Source organism: Enhydra lutris, unplaced genomic scaffold, assembly GCF_002288905.1.
Source record: "Enhydra lutris kenyoni isolate GAN:26980312 unplaced genomic scaffold, ASM228890v2 scaffoldscaffold12, whole genome shotgun sequence".
NCBI lineage: Eukaryota > Metazoa > Chordata > Mammalia > Carnivora > Mustelidae > Enhydra > Enhydra lutris.
The window spans coordinates 51,966,862-51,988,411 of record NW_019154096.1 but is presented as its reverse complement, the minus strand read 5'-3'; the positions used below and the strand labels follow the sequence as shown (position 1 = coordinate 51,988,411).

The window sequence follows — 21,550 nt, the reverse complement described above, 5'->3', positions numbered from 1 at the left end:
AGAGAAATTTAATGGACAAAACCAAGAGGACGCAAGACTTGCAGCCCCCGGGGCTGGCCCAGGAGAGGCCAGGCCTGCGAACGCCCGGGGAAGATTGCTTTCCCTTACACACCTTCTCCTTCCCTACCCGCCCTGTCTAAAGGATCCCTCTCCACTTCTGGGGGTGGGGGGGAAACAGAGTCTGTAGCCAATGGTTTGGAAATATTGCACCTTGTTTATTGACTCCTGTAGTGTATGGCAGCGGGTGTGTACACGGCGTGTGGGTAGTTATAGGTATATTATATGTGCTGAATACAGAATATGAAACAGAAAGGAAACCTGGTAACACCTCCCGCGGGCCACCAGCTCCCAGATTTGTTCATTCCCCCTCCCGCAGCACCCCCCCCCCCCATGTTTGATCTTGCTTCGCCGGTTTTTCTCGCAGAGTTCTACACCCTGACGATCCGGAGATCCAGGCCGAGGTATCTGCTGCGGGGGGCAGGCGGTAGGGAAAAGAGAAATCGGCTGTGGTGTGGCGCTCCGGGCCGCAAAAGAGGCAGAGGGGTCCGTGGGGCTTGGGGATTCTCAAGCCCCGACCCCATTTTTCTCTCCTTCATGCTTTTCTTTTTTTCTTTTCTTTTTTCTTTTTGTCCTTGGGCTTTCTGTCGACATTTCGAGGAGGCCGCGGGAAGGCCGAGGGGGAAAGACGGCCTTCTTGCTCTGGAAGAAGCAAGCGGCAGCCAGAGTCCCAGCCTCTCTCACCCTCTTCGGGGCCAGAGTCCGGGCCATTGTCCTCCCCGGCACCCAGCCGGAGTTTCTGCCTCTGAGACAGTCTCTGCGACCGGTCCCGGGCCTCCTCCTCGTCCCGCAGCCCCCTTCCCCAGGCTTCGCCAGAGCTGGGTTCCGGGGCCCTGGGGAGCGAAACATGTGTATTGGGGGGTAGGGGGGTTGTGTTTGTTTTTTTTTTTAACGAGAGGACCTGGCCCTGGGTTCCAGCCTTTCTCGCGCTTCAGTCCCGCGGTGCAGGCTGCAGTGGGGCGCCCGCCGCGTGAGCCGCCGCGTCCCTACCAGGCCCGGATGCCCTGCAAGGTGCCCTGCGCGCACGCAGCCCCGGCCGCGGCACCCTGGTGCAAGGGCTGCGCGCCGCCACCGCCGGCGAAGCCGCCCAGGTTGCTCACGTTCACAAAGGGGCCGCCTCCGGCCGCGCTGCAGGCGGGCTGCATGGCCGCGGCCGCCGCGGTAGCCCCGCCGCCCCCGCTGCCGCCGCCGCCGCCGCCAGCCGGGTACGCACAGCCGTAGCTGCCGCTGTAGGCCGCGGCGGCGGCGGCGGCGGCAGCAGCGGCGGCGGCGGCTGCGGCCGAGTTCCCATAGCCGTAGGCGGGGAAGCTGTTGTAGGAGTAGGCGCCCGCACCCACGCTGTAGGGCGCGCCGTAGGCTTGCGCACCCGGCGTGACGCACGGCTTGCCGTCCCGCACCAGCACCGGCACCGCCACGCGGCGCGGCGGCGGCGGGGGCGCGTGCGCCCCCAGCTCCAGGGACTTGTCCTGCCGCTGCCTCTTGCACTTGTACCTGCGATTCTGGAACCAAATCTTCACCTGCGTGGACGTGAGCTTCAGGCTGCTGGCGAGGTGCTCGCGCTCGGGCGCGGACAGGTACCGCTGCTGCTTGAACCTGCGTTCCAGCTCGAAGACCTGGGCTTGCGAGAAGAGGACCCGGGGCTTCCGGCGGCTGCGTGGCTTGGGCCTGTCGCTCTCCTCCGCCGCCTTACAGTCTCCGGCCGCCTCCAGAGGCTTCTTCAGCTGGCAGCTTTCTGCGGAAGAAGCACAACAGCGTCCCTTAGCAGTTCCCCGCCTTACCGCGGCTCCTGTCCCAGAGCGCTGTGGCCCTTTTGGTGGCAGCGCGGAGCATGCGGTAGTAAATGCCTGGGCTTTCTGGAAAGTTTGTGGTTTCTGGCGCCATGGGGCCCTGCGACAGCCCCAGTACCCTCAGAACGCCCTTAGTGGGCAGAAGCACGTTCCACGGGGAGGGATAGTTAGTGCGGGTTTGCTTAGAATTTGAGCATCTGTGAGAAAGAGAGTAGTAAATGTTGGGCTCGGCGTGCTAATGACGATTCTCGGGATGAAAGTTTGCAACTACATAGTAACTAGAGTGTTTGCAAACTCCTCTGCTTTCCACTCGGTTACGGATAGCGGAAGGTGTGAAGCATATTGGTAGTTGGGGGCCCGTATGCGTGAATTGCGTGAATAAATCTTTCTGTTTTGGAAATGCTTGAGTGTGACCCTCCTGCATTGCTTAGGAACTTTTTTTTTTTTTTTTTTTGGCTTTTAAAAGACAACAGACCTCCTGCTAAATGCGTGACGATGTCTGTATTATCTTAAAGAGAAAAAGAAATTTTATTGATTTAGACCGTTTCGTGTCGATTTTAGGCCCAGGCGAAGTGTCGGGAGTCTAGGCCTTGGCTGCTGCCACATCAAGCCTCCTCTTGGGGAAGAGATTCTTCGATTCTCCCCTCAGAAACAAACACTTCCTTAGGGGTTTTATTCAGCTGTCCGATCTCCCTACCCAATTCACCTCCCATGAGCGGCTGGGATCTAGGACTAGGTTCCGCGCGTTTTTCACACAAAGCATAACATTATGAATTTTCAAAAAAGGCTAGTGCCTCGGGGGTGTGAACGCTATGCACGCGCCTAATGGACTGTGTTCCCACGCACTCTCCGACCATCCCCTCCCTCTCTGCCGGTGCTGTGGGTGCCAGGGACACTGAACTCCAAGCAGAGAAGTGAGGAAACCACCCAGCTTGTCTCTAGCAAGGTTCCTGCGCCCTGCCAACACAACCTGCCTAGATCATCTTTTTGAAGAAGAGGGGACGGCTGTCTGGCCTCAAAGACCTCGTCTCACCCTAGGGTCAAAGAGGAAGAGATTTGAGCTCTTGTCTAAGTCTTGGGAGGAACAAAAATGCTGTGAGTTGTCAGAATCCAGCAGCTGAGCCCGTGTTGCTTATCAGCGTCAGGGCAGCAAGACTACTTTCCCTTCTTTTGGGGGCTTGCATCGCCTCTCCTCTCCGGGAGGAGTAGTTGTCGGGGTCACCTCTTCCTTTTCCCTCCGCCCCGGCTCCCTCGCAGGCACCTGTGCTTTGCGGAGCTGTCGTGGACCAGGGTGAGGCATGACCCCAGCCAAAGGTTAAGGGGGCGGGAAGCAGTGCTGGCAAGGTTTGTGGGCTGTTTGCGGGCGCTCCGCCATTGCTCCAGATGTGCGGGTGCGTTCTCTTTCCCCCTCTACTCACTTTGGCTCCGGTCCCTCACGACCTCGGGCTCCTCTTCATGTTCCTTAGGCCCGCTACACGAGTCTCGCAGGACTGTGTGGACATAGCTCTGCGGACAGAGCCCCGAACCCCCGTGGCCGTCGGCTGTGGCTAGTGAGTTCAAATAGGACAGTTTCTCGCCCTCTTCTTCCTCGTCTTCCTCTCCTCCGTCAGAAAATTGCGTCCCCTCGGTGGCGGCCAGCATGCACGGCGCCGAGTGAAAGTGGTGCTCCAAGTCCGCCTGTAAGTGCGCGCCGTGGAAGTGCTGTTGCTGCTGCTGCTCCAGATTCAAAATGTCTTTGACTGAGAAAGGGGTGGAGGTGACCGGGCTTGGTAACATCATCAGGGCCACTTAATTGTCCAGTCCAAATACTCAATAAATCCCGGCGGGGGCGGGGAAGCAGCGCTGCGGCTCCAGCTCCCCTTCTGGACTCTGCCGCTGCTGCCGAGTCGGGCTTTTGACAGACGCGGTCCGGCTCCAGTCTAAATCGCCTCCATTGGCCGGGACCTGGGGGTCTGGGTTTTGTTACAGCCACTGCAGGGACTGGGGCCGGGGCTGCGAAGCCTGTGTCCGGGGGTCGTGCGTCACGTCGGGGGCGGGCCTCTCGCCTCAGCCTCCCTCCCTATTGGTTCCGGCTCATGTGGACCACGCCCCCCACATCCACTGAGTGGGGTGCTGCGGCGCTACCAGAAATAAAGGACTAGTATAGAGTCGCGAAGTCCAAGTCGTTGTGGGCGAGGCTGCACTGCCCCTGGTCCCCGAACTACCGATTCCCTCCCCGCCTGGCCGTATCTTCCTGGCCAGGGCCAGTTCTGGGAGGCTTCTTGTCCACGAGCCAACTGCCAGGAAGGATGGCCCAGGCGCGTGGTTTTTCCAGCTGCTGCAGGGCAAGAAAACGTCCTGGTCTGTAAATACCGGCCTCTGGATTCCCAAGAAGACGGAATGTTTTGTATACCAATGGATGGGCAACGTGTCTGTTCCCGACTTGTTGACTTTGTTCAAGCTCTTCCCTCCACTTGGAATGCCTTCCCTGCCCTTGTCTCCATGAGAGGAAAGCTGTTCTCCAAGGCTCTGCTCAAGTACCACCTCCAAAAGGAAGCGCTCCCTGATCGTCTAGCCGGAAGTCGTCTCTCCCGCATCTGACCTTGCAGCGCATGTTAGTAAAGGACATTCGTGTCACTTATCACTTCCCACCTAGTACTAGATATTGCTGGCCTAGTCGCCCGGGGTAAACTATGCCCCCACCCCGGGGAGGGGCAGAGTCCCGGTTGTCTTTGTCCTAGTAGCTCTTGCAGCTGCCCACTAAGCAGGTATGTGAGAGACAGGAGGACGGAGTTGTTACTGACCTTGGTTGGTAGGTCTTGGTTCCAATCCTGACCTAGTCGATGTGTGGCCTGGGGTGTTTCTGAGCCGCAGTTTCTTTGTCTACAAAAAGGAGCCCAATACTTCTTCAGGGGTTGTTGCCAGGGATAAAGGACAAAACATGCCGGGAGCTTAGCGCCGGGCCCCACACTTGTTAGGTGCTCAGTACACCGCAAGTCCACCATTCTGCATCAGTGTTTGGTGACTGCATCGGTGATGGAGTGGCTGGAGTGCTGCACACATCAGGTGGCCTCGTATGGCCTTGAGAGCGGTATCTGCCACAGGGGAGGCGAGCCAGCTGTGGAGGCCTTCTCTGCATATTGAGACCCGGGTCCTGGATCTAGGCTTTTACCCTCTGAGGCGTATTTCTCATTTCTCCAGCCCATACGTGGCGCCCTCATGCGGCCCCCAGGTGTTTTCTGGGCGAAGCTGTGGGGTCCCCTGACGTTCTGGGAACTGGGCATTGCTGGGGTTCATCTTCCTCACAGTAGACATTCGCCAGCCACCACGCTTCGCCTACTGAGGAGCAGCGGTCACTACTGTGGGGCCCACAGAAAGACCGAGGCGCAACACTGGCCTTGAAAAATACAAAGACCGGTTCCAGCCTAATCGAGGCGCCCGACATCCGCCCCTGGCCGCCCCAAGCATTTTTTGGCGGCCGGGATGGTGGAGCTGGGGGAGACCGGCCTCAGCTGGCAGGGGAGGGTGGAAGGTGCAGGGACTGGTGGACAATGCCTCCGGGCGTGGCACCCACGGGATGGAGTGGGGGCAAGTGGAGAACTGCCCTGCGGGCCCCACGGCCGTTGGGAGTTGTGGGTGCCCAAGGCCAAGGAGAAAAAGGCGGGAGGGGAGAGAGGCGGGGCTGTTCAGGAGGGAGCGGAAATGGTGCGGGGAGTCAGCCTCTGAGGCCGCCCGGGGAGCTAGGATGCGGCGCGGGCCACGTGCACCCGGGAGTACTTAGGGCGGCGGCGACCGGCGGGCGGTGGGGGAGACCCTCTGTGGGCAGGGCCTTGCGCTGGTACACCCATTCTTCAGCCGCAGGGGCGCCGGGTGCTTGTCTTCTCGGCATTGAGACTATTGACGTCCCAGGCGGGGCCCGACGTCTCTAAACCAGGCCAGGGGCTGCAGAGAGAAGGCGGCGCCTGGTTTTGCAGCGGATCGCAACCCCTCGGGCGCAAAAGATCCAGAGTGAGGTGGGGGTGAGTGCGCGGCCCTGTGGGGTGGGGGTCCTAGTGGGTGTGCGTCGCTTTGGCAGGCGAGCCTAAAAGAAGGAAGCTGCGCTCCTGCCCCACTCCTCTATTCCCATCCCCCCCCCCCCCCCCCCCCCCCCCGGGCTAGACCATCTTGGAGAATGTTTCTGGTTCTCAATTTCTTCCACCTCTTTGGGTGGTGTTCTTTTTGTTCGTTGTTTTGAGTGATTTTAAGAGAAAAAAAAATGGTAAAGGACAAAAGCTACGGAAACTCCCTTCCCCCAGTTTCCAACAGAAGGTTGCGTTTCTCTCTGCTACATTCTCTTGGTTCTCTGCAGCACTTCGTTCTTAGGACTTCTCTAGGTCCATCCCTAAAGTGGGGTTTATCTTAGGACCCGTGGCCAGGGGCGCTGGGAGTACGCAACCGCCGCTGCTGCCAAGAGCGCACGGGTTGCCTCCAGACTGAGTACGAAGAAGGCTATCTGCTCCCTAGTCCCAGGCCCTCACTGTCCGCTCTCCCCCAAACCCACTGCCACCACTACCCTGCCGGGTACCCTTGGCTGGGCTTGAGAGGTTCTCTTCTGCAGCTCCTGACCGGGTTGCTCCTTGGCAGCCCCCGTCCAACAGGGACGTAGCTCAGGCCCCAGTGGCTGGAGGCCCGTGAGGGTCCAGAGCGTGGGCAGCACAAGGGCCTAGCGTGCCCTGGCCCCCCTTTCTCTTCACACCCCTAACCCTGCTCAGGGCCGATCTAGTGGGCAGGAGACTTCTGCCCACTACCTAGAGCTGATCTTGGCCTTGTGACCCGCGCTGGGGCTTTAGTCGCCTCCAGCCACCCTCCTCCTGGTTGTTCAGGTTCCCTAGGGTCCGTCTTGGTTCCGCTGCCCCGGAGTTTCTTACCAAGGATGCCCACCAGGTCAATCGCACCGAGGCAGCCTGCCTTTGCCGCGCGCAGCCTGGACGGCCGTGAGAGTATGCGCGGCCAGCTGCGCTCCGGTGTCCCGGAGGACAATGCCCGGCGCTAGTGACTCTGCAGCAGCCGGGTTCTCGGGAGCCGCTAATCAGAATGTGGAATCTGGTCTCGACGTGTATCTAGTTACGATCGCGTTCTGGGGCATTTGCATTCTCTTGTCTGAAAAGAGGATCTTTGAAATCCTGGAGTTGTGCTCCACTAATAATAGGTTTTCGTTCCAGTCAGTTTAGCTAATTACTGTCAGATAAAGTAGATATCGCTGCTTCCAAGGAAGCGTTTGATGTTATTTTAATCGGGTGTATCTGCCTCCATAGGTAGGATTTTGTCGAGGTACACGTTTATGCAAATCCCCCTCCTCCCGTAAAGATCATAGTAAAATGATGGCAAATTCTATGAGGGGGAGATGTTGCCTAGAGGCATAAGCGATACATAACATTATATCTTTTTTGGAGAAAAGCCCCGTGCTAACCATTGCAATACATTATCAAATTAAAATGTGATTATTCTTTGAAAACTATGATGTGTTCCCATAAGTTACTATTCTCTACGCAAAAATTGCTTAATTAATACACATAGAAATACAGGCAGATACAGATCATTTTCGTTATACGTGCCACTGCTTATGTTATTACCCTCCAACAATTCAAATGACCATTTAATTGTGTAACCACGCTCACAAAAAAAAAAAGTCGTAAGTTATCATGGCTTCTAATCTAAATGTAGCACCACAGTCAGAAGTAATTGTCTATTGAAGTAGAGAAAAAATCCCGCAATGAACACAGCTAGCCAAAACTATAGAACATTGCAAGTAAATTTGTTTCATTGGATGTTCCATTTTTTTACTGCTCTTCTAGAAATGCCATTCAATGGCATCTTACAAAAAAAAAAAAAGACATATTTCTTCTTTGGCAGTAGAACTAAATAGGTTCTTGTTATTTTCTTGTTCATGGTGGTGGTATATAAGTCTATGTTTTGGTTTGCTTTTTAGTTGAAGGATATTGGAAAGCTCTCCAAATTTTTTGAGCTATCTAGAGGCAATAGTATTTTATGAGAAGGGTAAATACTTTTTCTACTTTTAAAGAAATGGCAAGTAAGTAGGTCAGTCCCAGAAAGCATTAAAATAATCTAATTCCTTGAGAAGATTTTTTTCCAAGTTTTGATAATTTTGTAAGAGAGATTTTAAAATGGAGTTTTGAGCATTTTTGCTTTTTTTTTTTTTTTTTGGCATGTGTTTGTATAAATGTTAGATTTCTCCCAGATTGTATTTGGAATGGAGTTTTCTAAATAACCCACCACTTCCCTTCCCTGGGAGAAAATCAGTCCAAGTTCAATAATGCAAGTAGTTCTTTGTAAATTGCAGGCCCTTACTGAGGAAGCGAGTTTCAATTTCTCAAGAAGAGGACCTTCTGTATCTATCTTGCGTGTATCTCCCCCACTCCAAAAAAATTTCAAGATAATGTAAATACAATGTAAATACAGACTTTGTCAACAAAACCAGTCCTATTCTGCTGATAAAACACACAAGAAAGCCTAACTTTGTCGAATGAAAATTCACTATTTTTTAAAAACAAGAATACGTATATGAAAGATGCCTATGCAGACACTTATTTGTACTATCTGTGTGTGCTATTTGGGAGTGCGCGGGAACAGTTTTAACTTGGGGATTAAACTGGAATTCTAGATGCATTCCTTAACTTTTATTTATTTTTAGCGTGAGTTTAACTTCCTGTAGCAAAGTTTCAATGTCTATAGACCTTTTAAAATATAATCTGACTTCAGAAGAGCGGCTGCAGTCTTTGGCAGATTAATTTTTTTAAACCAGAGCGCCTGCTTGCTCTGTGCAGATCTCTGAGCAGTAAGGGTGGATGGGCGGGGGAATGTGGTTATCAAGTTCCAAGAAGCAGAGGTTCTTCGTAACTCTTTCCAGTGCAATCTTCCCAGTCCTGTCTGCTCTCAACCACAAAGCCACGGACTCTGGCTTCCTAGGACATAGAAATCATTACACGGATCTCACTGGAGGTCACTTAGAGTAAATAACTTAAAATCATTTGAGAAGGAAAAAGATTTTTCTCATTTGGAAAGAAACATTTGCCACATTCTTGTGGCTTAAGAGAAGTCGTATCCTATCTTCAGTGTGTCCAACCTGGAGGTCCTGGTCTTCGGGTCTTTGGTCCACACTGGGGAGAGCAATTCCCAAGATCCATGGGGAAGCTTTGCCCCATCAGTGGGCATCCAGGTCTGCTGGCCTAGTTGCCCACTTGCCCTTGGTTTCTTGAAGGTGGGGGGGTTACCCAACAATTCCCACTGCTCTGGTGAGAGTTCCAGCTTGTCTGACTCTGCAGGAATGTTGCAGGGCGGGGTTGGGGGGGCAGGTGCTGGCCTTGCTCGGAACCAGAACCAGCCAAGGACCTGACCCGGAAAGGACCAAGGCCCCCGGGCAGCCGCAGTGCATCAGGGCACACAGCCACAGGGACCCAAGGCACTAGCACTACTTGCCTGAGGAGCCGGGCCCAGGTCCACAACTCTTGGCCTCTGAATTTCACAGTTTTGCCCTGTGCAGACTCTGGTGTGTCAGGTCGGAGGTCAAGAGTTCAGCAGCAGCAGCAAGCCTGTGGGGACCTGTAAGGTTGTCGGGCCTCACTCCACTTGGGTGCCCTGTCACCAAGCCCCAGCACTTTGTCCATGCAGGTTGGGGCCCAGAGTGCTGGGCTTTGCCCCGGGTTCACTTCTCTCTGGCTGCAGGCCAAGAGCCCAGGACCTTAAAGAGGAGCACCCCGGGAGAAGGGAGACGCAGGCTTGGTCTCACCTCTGTCTTTGGAAGTGCCTGTAGGTTCTGGGACTCCTCTCAAACTCTCTGCACTCCTGCCAAGTGAAGAGAAATACCTTCTTACCTCTTGAGGCTCCTGGCACCCCAAGATCCGGAAACCCCGCAGCACCTCGGAGGAGCCTGAGACCCCAGAACATCCGTAGCAGTCTGCCTCTCACCCCTTGCAGACAACCGTTTTCCCTTTGGGCTCCTTCCTCTTGCACTGGCCCAAATCTAATTCCTCTACCCCTTCCCTTCCTCACTCCGCCTTTCTCCCTCACCTCTTCCTCCTCTCATCCTGGGGCTCTTTTCTCACTCTGTGTCCACTCCTCCCTACCTTTTCCACTCTTATTTTTTCACTATCTCTTCCTTTCCCCCTATCTTGTCTCATGACGCCCCCACCCTCCCTCCACTCTGAAGACTTCATGCATTTTTGTCCCTGGCCCTAGCAGGTGTTTGATATGTGCACCTGAGGGCTGCACAGGATGGGGGTCAGACTAGTTGAGCATGGCCTCTTTCCTGAGCCCCAGAGCCCTCTCCCCTCTCCCACTCTGCCTCTCACACTCCACCTCAGAGCTGCACCTGAAGATGCCCAAGCACTTTTGCGTTTGTGACAAGAACACTCCTTGCACCCTGCTCTGGCCCCCCAACCCTGAGCAACCTCTGCAGAGGGTCTGTGGGGCTCCAGGTGGCAGGGCTGGGCCACCCTCCCCATGGAAATCCCCGCTCCAGGCAGATCCTGCCAGGCCTCCGTTTCCTACTATTGTGGCGGTCTGGAGAGGATCACAGCAGAGCTAAAGGCAACAGTAAGGCCTGGGCCCCAGACATCCTTTGAGAGCACAGATCGGGGCTCCCAGATCAGGGCTGGCCCCCTCCAACCGCCCCCCCACCACCACACAGGAGCGCTATCCAACTGAACTGTTCTTTCCTCCTCTTTCTTTCTTGCCAGCCCCACTTTAGATTAGGCACCTTGAGATCACCCCAGCTGGGATGTGTTTCAGGGACTGCCTTAAAATGCTGGAGCCAAATCTGGGAGAGGAGCCTGGGATCCTGGCTCAACCCGGCCAGCAGCAGCAAGGACTGAACACTCTGTAGCGGGTTCTCAGCCCACCTATAATCTCTTACCCTCTTCCTAGCTGCTGGGTATGGGGCCAGTAGGGCCACTGACAGGGTATGGGGCCTTCTCCCCTGTGAGTCAGGCTCCCCAGCTGCGTAGGAGACAGCTGGCCACCTCTACCCTCTTCCGTTCCATCTGCAAGCACATTTCTGAGGTCGATGATAGTTGCATCACTCTGATAAATACGGGTTTCCAACAGATGGACACAGTCCTGACATGTATGTTTCGATGGAATTCTGTTTCTCCTTAGATGAAAAGGAACGTGCTTTCTTGTGTGAACACATCAGTGTGTGCACGTGTGGATGGGCATGGGAAAGGAGGCTTTCAGGACTGTGCCCATCCATGTAGAGTCCACATTAGGGCTCTGCTTTTTCAGAATGTGGGCAAAACAGGGGGGCTGGACTGACACTCATTCTGAATCTCTCCCTCTCGCTTCTTTTTTTCCCACCACAATAATGTGATTGCCAGTAGCAACATGAAGTTTGGAGAGAAATGTTTATATGGTCCAAGAATAAAACTAGCTTCCATGACTATGAGACACACTATTTCCATACAGACAATTTATGGGATCATTACAATTAGGCTTGTACTAAGCAGCCCCACAGGGACCACAGCAGCAGAGAAGAGGGCACAGGTTCTATTGCTAGAGTTGTAATGACTGTGTGTGTTCGTGAAAGTAATAAAACCACACTGAAATTATTCTGTAATTTAGACTTTTAAAAACTGTACATGCTCCTCCCCCATTGTAATAGGAGGCATGCAAACCTCATAAGCATGCGTGGGTAAGAGATGGTGCCTAGGACACGGGTCTTCTGCAGGGAGAGCTGGGTTTGGGGTGCGGTGTAGGGGGGAGACGTGGTTTTCTCTAAACCATGATCGCACCTCCTGTGTCTGTCTTGAGCCAAAGCAGTGACCCTGGAGTTTGGAGCCCTGTCCTGTCATTTCGTCGTCTTGTAACCTTGAACCAGTCCCTCAACCTTGCTAAGCAGCTGTTTTCTCACCTACAAATAGAGGTAATAATGGTTTGGACTTTATAGGCCTGCAGTAGGATTAAAGAAATGATGGAAGGAAAGCACTTAGAGAGCTCTGAGCACATGTAAATGCCAAGGGTGACACACGGGGTGGTTGTTAACTCAAGGAGGGAGGCTCTGAACCTCTCCACTGAGCAGAGATCAGGGAGTTGGAAATCCAGGCACTCCTTTTTCTTACTTGGGGTGGGAGGGAAGCATTATTAAACTATCAATCAAATTTTGTGTGTCTGTACGTGTGTGTGTGTGTGTGTGTGTGTGTGTGTGTTTGTCTCCAAACAAGGAGACCAGTTCTCTTAATCACTGGAGTTTTAGCATATACTCTTGGAAGCAACAGCCTCCTCTTAGCCTCCCCGCTCCCCCTCCTTCCCCTCTAGAGCTGCAGCGAAGAAATCCCACACCCAGACTGAGCTTCCCGCTCCCACAAATGCATCATTTTTAGCAGCGGTAAACAAATCCCCAAAGACTCTTGTCATTGTTATCATGTTTAGATAAAGATCTGGCCAATTGGTGTCCACACAGGAATGTAAATAAATCAGCTGCCCTGGTCCTACCCCAGTGGGGGGTGGGCGTCCCTCTCCCACCGGGCTTCAACCCAATGCCCTGCACTCCTGCTTCTCTCCTTTTCCCTTTTGGGATGGGAGAACCATCTGGCCTTGGAAATCGCTTGGTTTCTCATCTTTTCACTCTTTTCACTCTGCTGTGTGACTTCAATCAAGTCCCTTATCCTCTCTGAGCCTGTTTCCTCCTCTGTGCAGAAGACTTAATGACTGCTACCTCTCGGGATTGGGAGGGGGCAGCAGTAACTGTAGAAGAATACTGCTGTGTACAGTAACAGCAATAACCTGCTCATAAGCAGCGGTCCTGTAGACAACATGGGCTACCGTTCAGGGCTTTCCTACAAGCCCACAGTAAGGCTCAGTGATTAAGAGCCTCCATACTCACACATAAACTGTCAGACTGCGGGCAAGCTGCTTTGGCGGGGCTGGGAGAGTCGTGGGCATGAAGAGGGGAGACTGGCACCAGGCCTGTAAACTCTTCTAAGTGTCCATCCTGGTTATTGTTTCTGCTTCTTGCAACAGGTCTTGTCTATGGCCCCGTTAATGTCACTGTTTTATATATGGAGTGTAGGAAACTGAGGCTCTTAAGAGGTAAGGCGACTAACTTGCCTAAGGTTAAGTTCCTTGCCTTTTACACCGAGCTCCCTCTCTTTGTTCCTCTCCCTTCCCTGGGCAGCCCCAGCGTCACCAGGCTGTGCACCAGGCAGGGACTGCTTGCCCAGGCACTGTTCTCTTTGCTTTTGTGAATTCCTGCCGTGGGTAGTGGACCGCCCACCCCCAGCACAAATCTTCCTGAGGCCCAAGCAGTCATCCCCAGCCCCCAGGCCCTGGGATTGAATGGAAGCTGCCTTGAAGATAAGCACGTCTTGGCGGTGGGGCTGAGCTGCGTGGAGCCCCCTCTCCTCTTCTCCCTATCAGCACCCCCTCAGAGCTGCTTCATTTCTCCCCATCCCTATCCTTGTTTGCTTTCTTTTCAAAAAGAAGAGGGGCTAAGCGAGCCTCTGCTCTGCCTTCTGAGGCACCAGGCATGCAGTTAATATTAATCATGATGATAAACTCCTGCACATGAACAAAGCATTCCACGTGTGTGATCTCTTTCCTATTGTTACAAGATCCCCACAGGGCAGATATTACTATTTCTCCCTCTCATTTTAGAACCATGGAAATTGAGGTTCACAAAGATGAAATGACTCGCCCAAGGTCACAGAGCTGGTAAGAGGTGGATGCCATCCTGCCAGGCCTGTTAGCTAGATGCCATTCCGAGACTCCAAGGCTTGGGTGGGCTGGAGCGAAGGCCCCACTCCAGCCCAGCTCTAGGAACCTGGACTTTGAGGCCTCCTGGCTCCAAGCAGAACTTCTGCTTGAGCTGACTCCCTAGCCTGGAGGTCCTGGTGTGGGAGCAGTTCCTCCCAGCCTGGCCCAGGCATCCTTGTCCTCTGGGAGTTTGGAGCCATCAACTTCTGGGCTCCCAGAACAGGCTACCTGGCTTTCCAGGCGTCTCCCTTCCTTCTCTGTCCCGACATCTCAGACTACTCTGCCCACGCCCTCTGCAGAAGTAGCAACTTCCCACTGGAAAATCACCGCGTCCCGGCGGGGCCAGGGGCACGCTGGAGCCAGGCACATCGGAATCTGCGCAAATGCGTGCCTCTCGGGTGTGCACGGGACGCTTCCGGGAGAAGAGTGGTGGGTTCAAATCCTGTCTCCACTCTGTCTCTGGGTGAACTGAACGCCAAGCTCTGCTTTCCCGACTTGGAGAACTGGGAATATTAGAAGTACCTACCTCGTAGGTCGCTCTGAGGATTAGAGGAGATTATCTCTGTGAAGCACTTAGCGGGGTGCCCAGCCCAATAAATGTTAGTTTGTTATTATTGACCCCGGGGCTAGTGGAGGCTGACTCTTTCCGTTTCTGGGTGTGAGCTCTGCGTCCCCGAACGCACCTAGGCCGCGGATGAGGCCGGGTGGCGCCTGGGGGCCCTGGCTGGACACTTAGGCGCGCGAATTATTGGAGAAGAGCCGGTTAACCCCGGTCGCGCTGTGTTTGGGGCCGGGCTCTGGCGGTTACGTTACCTCGAGCCCCAGCGACACTGCGCTCTGGGCGTGTGCGTCTGTCCCAAGCCGCGTGCGTGTGGAGGCCTATGCGTGTCAGGAGCCGGGTGGCCACTGACGCGCCTGCGGGGACCTCACCTGCGCTGGATTTAGATTTCGGCGGGGACAAGGACCTCCGGTTTACCTGACAGATGCGCGGTGTCCGCGCTGTGTACACAAACCCGAGCGAGACCGGAGTCGAGGGTGCTCGGCCTCCTGCTCATCGAACAATTTTGGCTATTAATGGTTATTTTATTTATATCGTTTGAATTGTCCCCCCCCGGCTCTGTTTACACCAACGTCTGGCCGTCCGGGCCGCAGTGTTTGGACAGCGGATTACACTAATGGATGGCGAGCTGGGAAAGGGGTGGGGGAGAAGGCGCGGCTGGAAGCGGGGCTCCGGCCCACGGCAGCGCGGGGTGGGCGGCGCGGGGAGAGGGAGCAGGCCCCTCCTGGGCTCGACCTCTGACCTTAGGAGGGAAGGAAACGTGTCTGCTCGCGATAGGAAGCTTGGGCCTCCGGTGGGGTGGAGGCTGGAGGTGCCTGCTCCCGGGGTGTGTATGTGTGTGGGAGGGGGAGAGCAGGGGGGAAGCGGGGCGGGGGAGGGTGCTCTCTCCTCTCAAGGCTGATTCAAAACTCGAGGTCGTCCCGCTTGGGTGCGTACACGTCAACAAGTAAACAAGACTTGGAGCTACCAGGACTGGCGGCCGCTTTGATTCCCCCAGTCGGTGGCGGCCAGCTTAGTGCTTCGGCCTCCAAATGCGGATTATGGCTGAGCCCCGGGCGCCTGGCGGCCGGCAGGGTTAGAACCGCCTTCAAAGCGGGCGGCCCAGCAAGCGCACAGCTCCCCAAACTCAAGAGGCTCCACCGCACCGCACCGGGCCCCAGGGGCGCACCCGCACGACCAATGAGCACTCGGGGGCAAAACACGGCCTGCGCCCCCACCCCGCGCCGCGCAAGGGCCGCGGTCCGAGAGTCGGCAAGTGGCACGCTCGCTGGCACTCAGGACCGGGGAAGGTTTTGAAGCTCTGGTAGCCCTCAGCTTGAACAGAGCAGGCCTGGGATTCCCGGCTTCAGAGCCAAACCTCTTTACTACAGGGCCAGGGTGGATGGGTAAAAATATCTAACATTTAATCAGCATTTACTATGTGCCAGACACCATGCCAAGCATTTGTATCTTCCCGACGATCCTAGGAACTATTATCCCATTTGACAGAGGAGGAAACAGGAGGTTCAGGTAATTTGGGCAAGGGCTCACAGCCAGCGTGGAACTAGAACCCTAACGTGCGGTACACGCCAGGACTGGTGAGCTAGTCCTTCGCCTTTTGGGTTTGGAGCACCTGTTTGGGACCTGAGGTAAGCTGTGGATTCCCCTTCTCACAAGAATGCACATGGCCATATGCAGCTCTCTGTCAACAATTCCAGGGGGGCTTCTCGGAACCCCCGAGGCTCACTCATGGACATTTAACCATTTTGGTTTTACAAGTTATACAAATCGCTTTTGATATAATTTCTTAATTCTGGACATAGACTAGGAAGGTAGTACTTCTTATATCCGTTGTATAACGCAGGATTCTGGAGTGCGGAGAAGTAAAGTCATTTGCTCAAGATCATACAGCTGGTAAACTCGCAGTTGACCTCTCAGGTCTTCGGGTGCACCACTTCTCCAGTCTCCCCAGACCCCGAAGTTCTCCTTTTTCTTCCTTCTTGGCTCTCACGTTCTCTCCCCCTCTGGGAAGACGTGCGGCCAGCCCTTGGAGGATCTGGGTTTTCTTGGGGGCCTATGCAAGGTAGTCCGCTGGCGGGGGCGCAGCGCCAGGACCCAACGTTGCCCTATGCTCTGTGGGCCGCGCTGCCAGGGCGCTTGCTCCGGTAAACGGTTTATCTAAAGAGAACTTCTGTTTCTCGTTCGCTGTCGGGAGTTGCCCTGCAGCCAGCAATGAAAAATGCGCCTTTTCCCGAGACTCTGGCGCTGGTGATTTATGTGGGAACCTTCCTCACCCGCGAGGCCCGGGCTGCTCAGGCGGGCCTAGCGGGTGCAGGGGCAGAGCCCGCCTGGAAGAGAAGCCGGTGCCTCGCCCCTTCCAGCGCGCGCTTTTACGGCGCCCCCCTTCCCCTCTACCTCCAGGACATTTTACAGCCGCTCCCCCAGGGAGCCGAGCGCTTTATCGCGGTAAAGTAAACACCATTATCCCAGGTCCATTAACACGGAGATTTTGGCGTTGTAAATAGCGGGCGAGAGGGAGAAGAGCAGCCCCCGCAAACTCCCTTGTAAAACCGCGAAGGTTCTCCCAAGATTTATGGCCACTGATTGGCCCCCCAACCTTCTAAGAAATCCCAGTCTTGACCAAGGCCAGGAGGTAGGGCATTCCCCCAACCTAGAAATCCCGCCCTGGGTGTTAGGACTTCAAGGGTAGGGAGTCCCCAGGACGCGCCCAGTCGTTAATTTTCATTAAGCCACAACCCCAGGAATGCTGATTCCTTTCTGGTGGTGGAGGCACAGATAAACTCTGCAGGTCCCTGGCAGCTCTTAGAGAGCAACCAGCGTAGACAGAGTCAGGGGCCAGAATGCTTGTGTTTCAGGCTCCTTCCTCATTTGTAAACTGGATAGTGCTTTCAGCAGCTACTTAGAAGTCTATAAAACACAGGACGGTTACGCTGGTGGGCACTGCCCAAACAGCCTGTGACCTAGGGCACTCATTTTGCCAGCTTGCATGGTCTTGTTTTTGCTTCTCTTTCCAAAAGGAAATACCCTCCTTATTTACTCTTGGGCCAGCCAGTGTATGAAATCAAGTCAGGCTGATGGTGCTGGCACACAGCACAGGAGACGGTCCTTCTCTGCTGGAATTTCTCTTTCTGATGAGTATCTCATGACCTGTTCTGGGAAGTTTCTGTTCATCTACAATGGTTTTCTTACCCCCTCAAGTCAATATTTATACTGACAAAACAGAGGATTTTGAACTAGGAAAAGTGGCTCTGATGGATTGAGAAAACCAAGAGATAAACAAATTCTCCAGGCCAAGGGAAGCTTCAGTAGAACCCAGACTCCCCTAAGCTTTGCCAAGGTCACTTTCAGGATGCAGTCCCTATGGGGAGGCAGCTCCTTCTTTAGCCCTGAGAATTCAGTAATTCTTGTGAGGTCCTCCACCTGGCTAATGAGTTGGCTTTTGGGAAGGGGCAATAGAGAAAAAGCAGGGAGCAGAAGGGTGACAGAAATTGGTTTTGGTCCCTTAGTGTAACTGGCTCTATCTAAAATGGTCTTTTAACCATTTTTTTTTTTCCTATGCCAAGGACCCCTTTGACAACTTTGACAAAAATTGGTCTGGTGGAGCCTGTAGATGCCCCCCTTCCTGAATAATATTTTATTTATTTAAATTTTATTTATTTTTTTGACAGACACGAGTAGGGAGAGAGAGAGAGAGAGGAGGAAGCAGGCTCCCTGCTGAGCAGAGAGCCGGATGCAGGGCTCTATCCCAGGACTCTAGGATCATGACCTGAGCTGAAGGCAGAGGCTTTAACGCACTGAGCCACCCAGGTGCCCCCTGAATAATATTTTAAATGCTTAAAATAAAATACACATGATGGTATTAAGGTACAGTTATCAAAATATTTTTTAAAAGATCTTTTTAAAAAAGATTTTATTTATTTGACAGAGAGAGAGATCACACGTAGGCAGAGAGGCAGACAGAGGAAGAGGCGGAAGCAGGCTCCCCACTGAGCAGAGAGCCGATGGATGCAGGCAGGGCTCCATCCCAGGACCCTGAGACCATGACCTGAGCCGAAGGCAGACACTTTAACCCACTGAGCCACCCAGGCACTCCTGTCAAAATCTTTTTTAAAAAAGATATATTTATTTATTTTAGAGAGAGGGAGAAAGAAAGAGAGAACTGGGGGGAATGCCAAAGGGAGAGAGAGAGAGTCTCAAGCAGACTCCGCACTAAGCATGGAGCCCAGAGCTCCATCTCACGTTCCCAAGATCACGGCCAGAGCCAGAACCAAGAGCCAGATGCTCAAGAGACTATGCCACCCAGGGACCCCAGTTATCAAAGTGTTTTTTTTTTTTTTTTAAAAATAGTGCTATAGTAATGTATGTGCTGCTTTATTAAGTGATTAAATAACAGAAGCTAGTGGCAAGTCTAACAACAATCATAATTCAAAGTAGTGATGAATATAAATGGAATTCAGGGTGTCTACAGCAGCAGGAACATGCTGTGACAATATGAAGGATTTCTATTGGTTCCAAAGTCACAGGTACTACTAATACTACTGAGTGTGTTATCTACATTCAAAACTAAAGGAAATGCTAAATTATAGCTGGAACTAATAAAAAATAAAGATGTATTTTTCCACTTCCAAGTTCATGGACCCCCTGAGTTCTATCCTCAGGTCTCTTGGGAATCCATAAACTGCCAGGTTAAGAACCACTTGTCTAGGGTTAAAATCCAGACTATGTCATCTCAAGAAGTGGCCTTTGGCTCACCTACAACAGAATCTTTTGGGGGTTGTTAGAAGATTCTGGGTCCCCTTCTGAGATTTAGGTAGACCCAGAAAAGTGGGTCTAATCAAAGGATTATTCAAAGGATTAATCAAAGGATTATTTTCATGCAAAGTATGTCAGGACTTCACTGATGAACATCAGCACTTTGGTTGGCTGCTTGGATGATGAAAGGAAGGAAAATCCCTTTAAAGAGCTGAGAGGTGGGGTGGCACAGTGGGGATTCTGGGCAGAAGCTCTACCATGGAGACGACTTTGAAGTGGTACACACCAACGTGGTGGGCACAGCAAGCTGGGGCTTGGGAGACCACCAGAGAAAGAGGCTGGAATAGGACCTTTTGGTGAAGGGTTCCAGTGTGCTGGGAGAAGCTCTGGGAAATGTTGGATATTAACTGTTCCCCATCCCCACCTTGATCCTGTATTTTACACATTAGAATAGAAACTTGCTAAAGGCCACATTTCTAGTGGTGGAGGTAGATCTGTATAGTCCACTATATGAAATGTCAAGTTTAGTCTTCACACTTGCTGGTGGTTAGTTCATGGTCAGTGGCAAGCTGCCTCCCTGTGGTCCTTAATAATCTTCTCCATCAGTTCTCTGCACTGGCTTCCTTTGTGCTTTCAGTGCTCCTGCGTTCTGAGCTCCTTTATAGAGTCTTACCTGGTTGGTATTTTTGGAGCTTTCATTCCTTCACTCACTCAGTGGATGCTACGGACCAGGCCTGGTCCTAGATACTATAAAAGATACATAAATGAGTAAAAAGATTGGTCACCACCCTTCAGAGATTTTCATAGACACCTGCTCTTATCCCCACCAATCTTAAGTAACTGTGATAAGCATCAAATCTCTCTTGACCCAGGTCTGATTTGGTGTTTGTACAATCCTCGGAGGCCAAAGAGGACTTACTGGAAGGGAAGAAGAGCTTGCAGCATCATGATTAGTCAGGGACCTGTCTTTTCCATTGTAAAAGGTAACTAGTTAGACCATGAGGTTTGATGAGCATTATAACGTCAAAATGTTGAACAAAGTGGGGCTTGTTCCAAATGTTAAGAAATGTTCAAGATATGCCCTACATGACACTCGAGGAGAGTTATGACACTGTTGGCTCCAGATCAAATAAGTGATTATGACAGAGAGCGCAAGAGGAAACACAACTCTAACAAACCAGTTTTCACCTGGCGTAAGCTTCCACTTTAACAGTACCGTTTGCCTCCCTCTGTCTTCTCACACGTGTCTTCATCAGGGTCTCACATCACACCCGCATAGATAGCAGGTGGGTCTGTGTGCAGAATTTAGAGATTAATACAAAGAGGGAAAAGTGGAGAAGGAACAGGATCTAGAGTCAGACGATTTGGGTTCAGTTCTGTTTCTGTCACTTAGGAACTTTCTGATTTGGGCAAGTAAGTTGAATTTGCGTTTTCCCTGGTAAAATGAGTACAGTAATGCCTATTTCATAAACTTTTTCCCCATATCTTTAAAAATTATTTTTATTTTATTTTACACAGAGAAAGAGATCACAAGTAGGCAGAGAGAAGGGAGGAAGCAGGTTCCCCACTGAGCAGAGAGCCCAATGGGGGGCTCAATCCCAGGACCCTGAGATCATGACCTGAGCCGAAGGCAGAGGCTTAACCCACTGAGCCACCCAGGTGCCCCATCTCATAAACATGTTGGAAGCAGTAAGATAATATATGGTAAAGGTGCTTTGTAAAACGTCAGCCATCCTATAATGTGAATAGTTTATTACATGCTTTTGGAGCCAAATGGACCTGGATTCAAGTCTGGCGTATACCACTTACTTGCCATTTGTAGAAGATCTTTAACTTTGCAGGCTTGGTTTTCTCATCTATCAATGAGAATAATGATACCAATTTCTCTGGATCATTGTTCTAAGATTTAAATAAGATCATTGTGTGTGAAAGAGTCTCCATCAGGGCTGCCTGACTGGCTCAGTTAGTGGAGCATGTGACTCTTGCTTGATTTCAGGGTTGTGAGTTCAAGCCCCAAGTTGGGTGGAGAGATTACTTAAAAATAAAATCTTTTTTTTTTTTAAAGTGTCCATGATATTGTAAAGCAGTCAACAGCCATTCCTAGGATGTCAATGTTAAGATAGCCGTGACTGTGTCCTATTTATCTTTGTGTCCTTAGACCATAGCACAGAGTGCTGCAAATAGTAGAAGCAATCGGTACAGTGTCCGTTATACTTAACACAAAGTCCTCAATGACTGAATGGAGCTACTTCTGGGTCAGTTCCAAACTCATTTCCACCCCAATGGACCCATTGCATGCACCCTTCTCCTTGGAGGAAGGCAGGGTCATAATGATACTCAGAGAGTCAATAATAACAAATAGCTCCAGCACATGGCTTGGGAAAAAGATACAAGTTTCTATTTTATTTTATTTTATTTTATTTTATTTTATTTTATTTTATTTTATTTTTTCAGTGTTCCAAGATTCATTGTTTATGCACCACATGCTCCATGCAATACATGCTCCATGCAATACATGCCCTAAGATATAAGCTTCTAAATTAAATTCATCAGTCAAGTCATAAAGCAAGAAATGTTTATTGAGTTACTACTGTGTACCAAACACTGTTCTAGGTGTTGGGGATTCAGCAAGAAATAAGACAGACAAGATTTCTGTCATCAGTCCCATTAG

The 21,550-nt window shown here is 52.1% G+C and overlaps 1 protein-coding gene across 1 annotated transcript; it reads right to left on the bottom strand.

Moving 5' to 3' along the window:
• Positions 1-623: 623 nt before the first annotated feature.
• On the bottom strand, positions 624-3,801 carry LOC111144948 (NK2 homeobox 3). The gene is made up of 2 exons (XM_022499567.1): positions 3,263-3,801; positions 624-1,789 (listed from the first exon to the last, which is right to left on the bottom strand). Exons 1-2 carry the CDS (start codon positions 3,621-3,623, stop codon positions 1,044-1,046), a joined length of 1,107 nt encoding a protein of 368 aa, XP_022355275.1. The 5' UTR covers positions 3,624-3,801; the 3' UTR covers positions 624-1,043.
• Between the last annotated feature and the right edge of the window lie 17,749 nt (positions 3,802-21,550).